Source organism: Phycodurus eques, chromosome 2, assembly GCF_024500275.1.
Source record: "Phycodurus eques isolate BA_2022a chromosome 2, UOR_Pequ_1.1, whole genome shotgun sequence".
Classification (NCBI taxonomy): domain Eukaryota; kingdom Metazoa; phylum Chordata; class Actinopteri; order Syngnathiformes; family Syngnathidae; genus Phycodurus; species Phycodurus eques.
In genome coordinates this window covers 30,473,473-30,484,760 of record NC_084526.1, presented here as the reverse complement: position 1 = coordinate 30,484,760, position 11,288 = coordinate 30,473,473, and the positions used below count along the sequence as shown (strand labels likewise).

Below are 11,288 nucleotides of genomic sequence, written 5' to 3'. Positions count from 1 at the left end.
CGTGTCTCCTGACATGGCTCCCATAAACTGGGTTCATTGACATCAATGCTGCGGGTACTGCTGTGGTAACAAAGCTTTAGCTGCTGCTTCTTTGGCCTCCCTCTGGCACCATTCTAAACAAATGCAGGGTCTTTCTTCTGCAAGGCTCTCCCAGCAACATGAGGTACTATTCAGCAAAGGTTAAACGAATGTGACTTAATGGGACTGTAATTGCATTCAAGGTTCTCTACATGTGAACAGTATGTAAGAAAAGCCTTTAGAAAATAATCTCAGCCAATTCACAGCTGAGAAAGCCTATGGAAATGACCATTGATCAAATTCAAGTGAGCAATTTGATGTTAATGTCCTCTAAACACACACATAAATTAACAAGATTAACATACTAATTGTGTAATAGTCAGTGCCTATTATTAGGTGCATGAAATGAACATGTGAGTGAGTTCATCATCATAAGATAACACATTTATCTATTCATAATTTTGACTGTATCTAAAGGTAATGCACAAGGTTGTGTACGTGTATACGCAATATAATTTTCCATGCACAATATAAAATTAATTAACTATCACATTTAGGTGTTTATCTCTTTCGGAGCGGATTCTCTAACACCAGCATTAACTACAGAGAAGCTACTCCTTTGCATTGGCACTCCTGTTATTGAATCAGTTATCAAAGCACACTGATTGAAAGGTTATCACTGGATTTACTGCTTGCACTTTGCTTTATATAAATTCAACGTAATAAACACTGATTTTTTTAAACACATTATTCTTTTTCAAGGATTTTTTCAGATTTTGTTTTTAAACTGAATGCGTAATTGTCCACTTCTGTTGAATAAACACTGATTTGACATATTGATATTTCAGGTAGCGATATGGACGTCAAGAGGTTTTAGGATGTCTCGCCACTTGACAGGGCAATGACTCGCAGTTAAAAAATTTAAAATGCACCCTACAAAATAAATTAAAAATAATTAATAGCGTGATAAACCACCAATGAAGACTCAATAAATCATCAGTTTGCTTCTGACATTATCACGACCTTATGTTCTTACGTACAGTACATATCTTAATTAGTGATAAGCATTTGACTAAAGGTCTGTAACATGCTATGAAGAAAATCATCTATTTTTTATTTTTGTATCTTAAACAATTTTTTTCAGCATTATATTCAGCAGTCTTTGTGGATGTAGCTGAATTTCTGAAGGTTGGCTTTGTGTTGTTGTTCTTTCAAACACAAACAGCTAACACTGAATAAACAGCTTGGAAACATGTTGGCTTCAGCCAAGTAGTGCACTCCGTTTTGCATCATTAATCAACAATGGAGTCCAGACAATTGACAGCACCCCGTCCCCCTGCCCCCCCCAACCCCAGCCTTTGCACGCCACTGGACCACACCCTGGACTTGTCAGTGCAGTACTACACACAATTAATAATTAATATTATACGAAGAATATATATTTCGAATAGGGTCACTGGCGTAGTGGTTAATTGGCCTGACTTTTATGCAGGCAGTGTGGGTTGTGTTCATGGTTTGCATGGGTCAATATGTGCCCTGTGATGTAATGGTGACCAGTTCAGGGCATATAGTCTTCCCCTCCCATGAAGTCAGCTGGGATAGGCTCCAGCTCCCTGGTAGCTAGAGATGGATGGATATTTGCAATAGCAATGAAATATTTACAGCTACATTTGAAAAGGCAGATGGGATGACGTGGACTAAATGTCATTTGGTGGATGGATGGAAAGAGGCAAGGGAGGGAGTTACTGTGATATGGCAGGATAGGACAGAGCATCATGATGATGATGATGATGATGGCGTGGTGAGTGTGTGCGCTGGTGCGTGAGAGAGAGAGAGCGAGAGAGAGAGAGAGGCAGGTGGAAAGAGGAGGGGTCTGGGTGGTCCAGACAATCAGTCCTTGTGTACCTCACACACGCATTATTAAAAAGAAGACTAGCTACCTCCCCGGTCTCCCTCACCGCCTGACTGCACGATCATAACACCATAGCCGCTCCACTTTTTACGGCACTTTTTTCTCTGATGAAGCATGCTTTAACGTCACAAAAGGATAAGCCCTCTACTCGATAAAGGAGCGCACATTTGGAAACATTTATGACCACTAAAGGGAAGCAGCGAGCACGGAGCATCATGAGAACACTCCTGCTACCAACAAGGTAACACAAATGGATAAATATTGTCATTGTACATGTTTTGGATGCACGATTTGACAGCATGCACGCACATATCAACGCAATGTTTTTGAATACTTGCTGGTTGGGTGGGATGCATTCGTTTGTGCAGCGTTGCCTTATCGCAGCATTACTGAGCATGACTCCATCTCACATCAGATCATCAGCAAGCTCAACCTGTTCACTGCGGTCTACATACACTACAGTATATGTGAGTTTTATGTAGCGGACATCTCACCCTGGGTTTGAAATTAGCTCCCATGTAGATTCCTCTCAATGTAAGACATCAGCAATGTAAGCTCACAGAATATCCATTATCTCCATTTATCCAGGGAAAAGCAAGCTCATTTTCTTTTACAAGGCAGTGCATATTTAACTTGCGCTGAAAGAATTTGAAGTGATGCCAAATGTATTTTCTGCTGGACCTGAAAAATGTAGTGCTGTCAGATGTGGGGATGATGAGAGGCTTTATTTCATCAAAGCTTTCTGCATGAATGCACACGCTTTTGATTCGCTGTTTTGGAAATGTTTTTTTTTTTTTTACTTACAGCAACCTCTCCCCTTGACGTGACATTGTTTGTACAGCTTTACTCTCAATTTTTATGGGTAATACATGTCTTTTTTTAATTCTCTTCAATCAGGCCATCATGGTACTTGACGCATAGATATTGGAGTTGGCAGAAAGTGAGGCTACATATCAATTGCCAATACTGTTGGCTTATAGTTGTTGTTGTTTTTTAATATTGCAAAAAGTAAATATAATAAAGGACTATGTGTTAATGTTAAACGTTCTCCATGGACTGTCATCGAGATATTTTATCGAATACAAGCAGTCAGAAGACACATCTCCATTTTGCTTATTTTACCATTACTATTTATATTGGATTAATGCCCTCAGTAAGAGGACATTATTCTTTTTCAAGGATTTTTTCAGATTTTGTTTTTAAACTGAATGCGTAATTGTCCACTTCTGTTGATCAGCAGGTGTAAAATGAAGGCTGTAGTGTGAGTATAATCAGTCCTTTAATCACTCACACTAAAAAACTAAAAGCTACTCCTTCATTTTTCCATTTTTGATTCAAAATAATATTTTATTAATTTGTTTTAACCCTCTGGTGCATCGCAGTTACTACCGTGGACAGCTGTTTAACTCATTCAGTGCTGCTGTTTTCAAAGCAGAGTTCCCTATATTGCAAATCGTTTTAGAGCATTTTGACTGAGAAGACCCACAGAATATTGTTTTATGATTATTTATATCCCAAATATATCAAAAGAAAGAACAACTCTTCTTTCACCAGGTGAAAAAGTTTGATTCAACCATTTTCTGTTCTTTAGAAATTAGCAATAGAATATAGGTTGGTTTCACAAAATATAGCTGTTTCTCCCTCCAAAAAAGAGAAACCTATCTTTTTTTCTTGCATCTCCAACAATGATGACTGTACTTTTCAAAAAAAGCTACCTTGCTTGAGTTACCAAACACTGCATTGTTGTTGGTATGATACCCTATATTGATACGATATACTGTTGCATGCTAACAACCTCAAAATTATGTTCAATCGCATGATAATATACGTCGCCACCACGTGAGTGTCGGAAAAGGTGGAGCTTTACAACACATTTGAGCTTTGATAGATTTGTTCTCAAGCTATTTTCAACACTTTCAATTGATTAATAAGGTATAAAAATGACAGACAACGTGGGGACAGACCAATAGTATCGATTTGTGAAAAAATATTAAATTGACCACATTTGGACATACAGGGATTTTGCTCGATAGCGACGATATCAAGAGGAACAGTAACTTTGATGCTAATATTTTTTGCTTTAGTGACAACATACAAACACTGGTTTCCTTATATAAAACAGCATAAAGAATGTTTTGGAATGGCTTTTGATAGAAAATTCATTCATTCATTCATTTTCCGGACCACTTATCCTCACTAGGGTCACGGGCGTGCTGGAGCCTATCCCAGCTGTAAATTGCTTTTCACATACGATTCTGCGTCGTACGTTATCACAATCACAACACACACATTTCTGCTAACTACTGGGACACATACTCTGCTTATACTTTACATATACATATTCTGTTCGTGTGTAAAATGCCTAAACTTGTCCGACTTCCAACCTGTGGCCATTTTATCCATCATAATCTCTCGGGTACTCAAAATCCGAGTTGATTTCAAATCTAAAGTTCTGCATAACTCTCAACTTCCTGCGTTTTTCTGTCAGTACAGTTGTTTACAAGCTTGAAATTCACAAACAGCAGTGTCACACGATCTCCCTCCCTTCACTGTTGAAAAACATACAGTAAATGACGAATATGTACGTCGGTGGCAATAAACGGTTGGATTCCAGTTGACGAAATGAACGTCTGCAGTAATAAATGAGTTAAAAGCCATTTTCTCCTAAGTAAAATGGTTTTTACGGCGGAATTTAGAATACTCTAACCGCACCCATTGAGGTTCATTCAGAGGTTAGTTATTACAACAAATAACCTGCCAGTCCTTCTTAAAGATTATGATGAGATGCAGAAAAATCTAAGTAACTATATTCCTCGTTTTTACAAAACAAATAATTCAAATGGCTAGTAAATTGGAAACACCCAGGTGTCCTATATAGTGGACATCATGAACTGGTTACTTTATTTCCAGTACAACACTATCTAGGTTTCAATTGAGAGCATGTTTGGTACAGTTATAAGTTATTTATTTAAAATGAAACAATTTTTGTGCAGATTAGTTGTAGTTTTATGTTAGAAACTCTATTGTTTTTGGGGGGGGGGCATATTTTGTAAACTGCAAATGCAGCAAAAGAATAGGGAAGCCTATAGAATAGTCCAGGAAATTCACTCCTACTCCATTGATCAGGAGTATAGGGGTAATAGTGATGATAATTGGGTACCAGGGAACAACTAATAGTTTGGAGCTGAGGTTGGTGAAGGACGGGAAGATGAGATGTTGACAGTCAGGATGAGAAGCGCTGTGGAAGATGTTCACATCGAACGTGCCCGGCATGCCCACACTGATTCCTCCAAATATTTATGGAAAGTCCAACATGACTTTGATGGAGACTTCTAGGAAATTGGAAAGTGAATTGAGTGATGAAAACCAGTCACTTCCTTTTAGGTATTTGTTTCCCAGAGATCTTATTGATGAGGCGTATTGTACAATATATAACAAAATAAAGCCCAAACTGAGCGAAAGTGTGGGTGAAGGCATTGACTTATTGATATGTGTACCGGAGCTCTGCAAATACTGTAGGGGTTGTATCAGTGGTTTGGGAATGGCTGGAGATAAATTTCATAAAACCACAAGGTGTTTTTTTTTGTGTTTTGATGCTTTACTAACTGGTTACTTTCACACAGCCGGGGATGGATGGAACATTCACCCGAGCATATACTGTACTATACACAGGTTTATGAGAAAACAAACAGACAGACTTTTTTTGTGATGCAGATGTTCAAAGATGCAAAGACTGTCAACTGTTGTCACTGAAATGGTGACATGATATGATGGCATTGTAAGACCAGTCATGCACTCTTAAAAAAGAATGGAGACTCACACAGCAGTTTTTTTTTTTTTTTGGAGATGTTTTGAAACATTAACTTAGCTTCACAGTTGTGAGCGCTGTTTGTTTTCCTATTTAGGACTAAAGAATAGGGTCTTACAATGTTAAAATGTGTGCAGGTTTGACACAAAGTTCTTCAAGCATAAAAAATAATAATTTTTCATGGGTTTGTCATAAAACTCAATTGAGTTCATTCTTAAATTGGGTTTGTACTGGTCTATGTTGAGTGCTTAGGCACATGAAGTCCATGGGAGTAGACATGTCTGTAACTTCCTCAAAAAAATCACATGGTTGAAAAAAAGTTCATAATTTCTTTTCATGTCCTAAGAAGAGTAAAGACACGTACTTATTCTTTTGACTTAGGCTTCCATAATTCGTGAACCAGATGGTTAAAACGACAAAACAACTTAAAACTACTAACAACTAAAATAATCAGTGTAATTTCTTACTTCGCTGTAAATTGTTTGTTTACAGGGAGGACCTGATGTGGATCCATGAGTCTAAATGAAGTGGTTCCGCCATGCAATGTTCCTGGAAGGCAGTGATCCTGCTGGCCTTGGCCTCCATCGCCATCCAGTACACAGCCATCCGCACACTCACCTCCAAGCCTTTCCAGTTGTGCACATTGCCCAGCCCACATAATTGCGGTCTGGGGGATCAGGAGACCGAATCTCCCTTTGAACGGGGGGCAGGAGGCTGCGATGACTACCCTTTCTTTTACGTTAATGCAAGCCGCAAAACCCACATCTTGGTCTTGGCCACCACTCGTAGCGGCTCCTCCTTTGTTGGCCAACTTCTCAACCAGCACCAAGAGGTTTTTTACCTGTTTGAACCTCTTTATCATGTCCAGACCACATTGATGCCCCGTCTGTCCCACAGCCACAACACAGCAGACCGCCGTGTGATGCTGGGGGCTAGCCGAGACCTATTGAGAAGTCTGTATGGTTGCGACCTATACTTCCTAGAGAGCTACATCAAACCAACACCAACAAACCACACCACAGACAAACTTTTCCGCCGTGGTGCGAGCCGGGCGTTGTGCCAGCAACCTGTATGTGATGCTTTTGGCCCAGCTGATGTTAATGTAGAAGAGGGGGACTGTGTTAAGAAATGTGCACTCCTTAACTTGACCTTGGCAACTGAAGCCTGTCGGGAGAAACAACATGTGGCCATCAAGACTGTCCGTGTGCCAGAGATTGGGGATTTGCGCGCCTTGTTGGAGGACCCCAGATTGAATATCAAAGTGATCCAACTTGTCAGAGACCCTCGTGGTATCCTATCATCCCGGATTGAGACATTCAGGGATACATACCGGCTGTGGCGTATATGGAGGGCCACAGGGCGAAAGCCCTACAATCTTGACTTGAGTCAGCTCACTGTTGTCTGTGAAGACTACCGAAGCTCTGTTTCTACTGGTCTTAGCCATCCCTATTGGTTGAAAGGGAAATATATGTTGGTTCGCTATGAAGATTTGGCTAAAAATCCACTCCCCAAGACGAAGGAGATCTATGACTATCTGGGGCTGCCCATGGATAAAAATGTGGAAGACTGGATTCTTGCAAACACTCATGGCAGCAATGAGCCATCAGCAAAACACAAATTTGGTACATTACGAGACTCCGCAGCTAATGCAGAGAGTTGGCGCTTGAAACTGTCTTATGACATGGTAGAATACACTCAAACCGTGTGTCAAAAGGTTCTCCAACAATTGGGATACAAGGCTGTGAGGTCGGTCCAGCAACTGAAAAACATGTCTATCTCGCTGGTGCAAGACAAAACCTTTGTACCCTTTTTGTAACAAAAGATAGTTCTCAAATGAATATTTTTTTATATATTTATAATTGTTGCCTTATCATGTCATTGGTTGGTTTGTTTTTAGTTTGTCTATTCAAAGTTGCACTAAATGAAAATTTGAATGCACGAAGGGACGATAGATGATCCCCAAATGTTATGAACAGCACATTTAAAACACTAAATAATCAAACAAGCTAGTTTACAAATGTGTCATATATGTTTTCCCCATTAACAGGACATTATCTTCATTCACTTTGTGTATGCAGGTAAAATGTTGCCCTTCAAAAAATGTGTTGGTACATGGAATGGGTTATTGTTTCTTTTACGAGCATTTACAAAATTGTGCAATAAATAGTGAATGTTGCAGTCAGATTTTTCAGTGTTTCTATCCATGTAATAAGAAAGTAGATACTGGCATGCAGTGCTGGGGAAGGAGACTAAGTATAAAATGTGTCTTCCTTGCATTAACGGACGTTAAATCAAATGGTGGTCATAAGTCTTTCATGAGCAGATTTACAACCGTCTGTGACAAACAAAGGTAATTCTGAATTCTCTACTCAGTGGGTAATTAGAGATTAAGTGAAATTTTTCAAGTTGATTATGGCGTTATTAACTTGGATGTTGATATTTATAAAGGCTTTAATCCAAATTGAGGCAGAATCTGATTAAGCACAAACATCGTTTATGATTTTGTATTTGGAGTGTCATCATTACGATCACAGATTTAGTCGCCTTTGTCTTTCGTAAAAACATGTCATTGTAGGTTTAACTTATCAGTTAAATGGCCGATGAATTGCTTGTTTCAGTATCAACTCATTTTGGTGTACTAATACAACTGAATTTTTTTTTTTCGACAAAGACAATTGGATGCTTTATACAAGACAGCATTGTATCACATCCAAAATGTATTAGAGACTAATAAGCAGAGGTGGTTAGAGAAGCCAAACATTGTACTCAAGTAAGAGTACTGTTACTGAAGAATAATATGACTCAAGTACAAGTAAAAAGTGGTCCTCCAAATATTTACTTGGGTAAGAGTCAGTGGAAAAATACTCGAGTAACTTGAGTCATGATTCATAAAAAAAAATTTAAAAATCAGAGCATGAACTTCAAATTAAACTATGGGAGTCCACACACACCTGCCACCATTTAAAGTTTTACCTGCGCAAAAAACAACACATGACATTGGGCCCTACAGAAAAAGTATTTGCTTTATTCACTGAAATTACTGAATGAAGAAGCTCTTTACTGACCAGACTCATTGATTGTGTGCGTGCGTGCGTGTGTGTGTGTGTGTGTGTGTGTGTGTGTGTGTATGTGTGAGAGTGAGCGAGAGACCTTAAGATAAGGGTAATGTTGCCAGATGCACTGCCAAAACAACAATAGAAACATCTGTAACTTATCGCAAGGTGTTTTCTCAATTTAAAAGTGAGCTGAAATATCTGTTTGTGCAGTCACAATTTAAGAGCTACATGACAAAGCTGTTGTTTTTGTTGTCAGTAAATACTCGCACGGCTTGTCGTATTTTGTGCTTCATAGTGTGCCACACATTTTCAGTGGGAGACAGGTCTGGACTGCAGGCAGGCCAGTCTAGTACCCGCACTCTTTTACTACAAAGCCACACTGTTGTAACACGTGCAGAATGTGGTTTGGCTTTGTCCATAATTTCCAAAAACAATTTGAAATGTGGACTCGTCGGACCACAGAACACTTTTCCACTTTTCATCAGTCCATCTTAGATGAGCTCGGGCCCAGAGAAGCCGGCAGCGTATCTGGGTGTTGTTGATAAATGGCTTTTGCTTTGCATAGTAGAGTTTCAAGTTGCACTTACGGATGTAGCGCCAAACTGTATTTACTGACATTGGTTTTCTGAAGTGTTCCTGAGCCCATGCGGTGATATCCTTTACACATTGATGTCGGTTTTTGATGCAGTGCCGCCTGAGGGATTGAAGGTCACGGGCATTCAATGTTGGTTTTCGGCCTTGCCGCTTATATGCAGTGATTTCTCCAGATTCTCTGAACCTTTTGATTATGTAATGGACCGTAGATGATGAAATCCCTAAATTCCTTGCATTTGTACGTTGAGGAACATTGTCCTTAAACTGTTCGACTATTTTCTTACGCACTTGTTCACAAAGAGGTGAACCTCGCCTCATATTTGCATGTGAATGACTGAACAATTCAGGGAAGCTCCTTTTATACCCAATCATGGCACCCACCTGTTCCCAATTAACCTGTTCACCTGTGGGATGTTCCTAACAGGTGTTTGATGAGCATTCCTCAACTTTCTCAGTCTTTTTTGACACCTGTCCCAGCTTTTTTGGAACGTGTTGCAGCTATAAAATTCGAAGTTAATGATTATTTGCTAAAAACAATTAAGTTTATCAGTTTAAAGATTAACTATCTTTTCTTTGTAGTGTATTCAATTAAATATAGGTTGAACATCATTTGCAAATCATTGTATTCTGTTTTTATTTGTTTAACACAACATCCCAACTTCATTGGAATTGGGGTTGTAGATCGCGCACACAATAAAGGATAAATAAAAGTAGTGAGAGGCATGTCTATCATTGTAACGGAGAAAAAGTATCAATTCTTCTTCACATAATTTAAACTACTCTGACAAGTGGAATTTATCAAAAATGTTACTTGAGTAAATGTAACAGAGTAAATGTAGCGCGCTTACTACCCACCTCTGCTAATAAGCCTACATCATTTGAGATGAGACCTTTTCTCATTTTCGTGGCAATAGGGATGCTATTGAACCATGCAACATTACAGAAGAAAAGGTCAAGAACTGAATGCAGTGCATGTACTAATGTTGTATCTGTCAAGTTATGTAAAATAATCCAAATATGTGTGTTCTTATTTTTAGTTGCAATTAACTCTAGCTGTATTGACAATAACTGGCATTAATTGCAGTCACATTTATTTTAGGCACATTTTGAAGAGTTCAAACCCCTTTAAGGCTGATCTGTTTTTTTATTATGCCGATGGGACAGTTGGGACAATTTTTTTTAATGTATTGAATACATTTTCATCCAACATTCAAGGTAAATGAAAATAATAACAATTATATATAATCAATATTGTGCATATCTTAACACAATAATCATACAGCATACTATATATATAAAATGTGAGTTTCATTTACATGATGATGATGTCATAACAGACAATTGCATAATTTAATTTATTAATTTAAGTACAATGACGGATGTGTTTACCCACAAAACAACATTTGAATGAATGCTCATCAGTATTGGTGGCCTAATGTCCATTGAGATTCAGAGCGCAAACCTTTTGATCCTCCTCAGCATCAAGGCTGGAGCTAAGTCCTCTTTCTTCTGTTTTTCCCTCGTCCACCGATGTCTTAGTACATATCTCTCATGGGTTTCAGTGCTCACTTTTGGTTTTTCACTTCTTTACCTATGAAATGGCTGACTGCTTCAAGTACAAAAAAAAAAAAAAAACTTGCTTTCATTATTCCTTTTGGCTGTCAATTTTACAGTACACGTAGGAGAACTTAACAGTATAAGTCCAAATTGTCATGATGTGGAAATACTGTAGATGGTTTTCATTGGACATGTATAATATTTAACATTGAGTTTATTTATATGCTACACTGTGCCATGTGCAATAGCAGATTTGAAGATGGGAAACATGGTAATCTGTCCTTTATAACCGGGAGTGACAGCTGCTACTGGCAAGCCCAAGTCGCTCGCTCTCATGCACCCA

At 38.7% G+C, this 11,288-nt stretch overlaps 1 protein-coding gene across 1 annotated transcript; it reads left to right on the top strand.

Annotated features, from left to right (window-relative positions):
- Window positions 1-1,925: 1,925 nt before the first annotated feature.
- On the top strand, window positions 1,926-8,274 carry chst1 (carbohydrate (keratan sulfate Gal-6) sulfotransferase 1). Its single transcript, XM_061702654.1, has 2 exons — window positions 1,926-2,171; window positions 6,231-8,274. Exon 2 carries the CDS (start codon window positions 6,277-6,279, stop codon window positions 7,552-7,554), a length of 1,278 nt encoding a protein of 425 aa, XP_061558638.1. The 5' UTR covers window positions 1,926-2,171; window positions 6,231-6,276; the 3' UTR covers window positions 7,555-8,274.
- The last annotated feature ends 3,014 nt before the right edge of the window (window positions 8,275-11,288 follow it).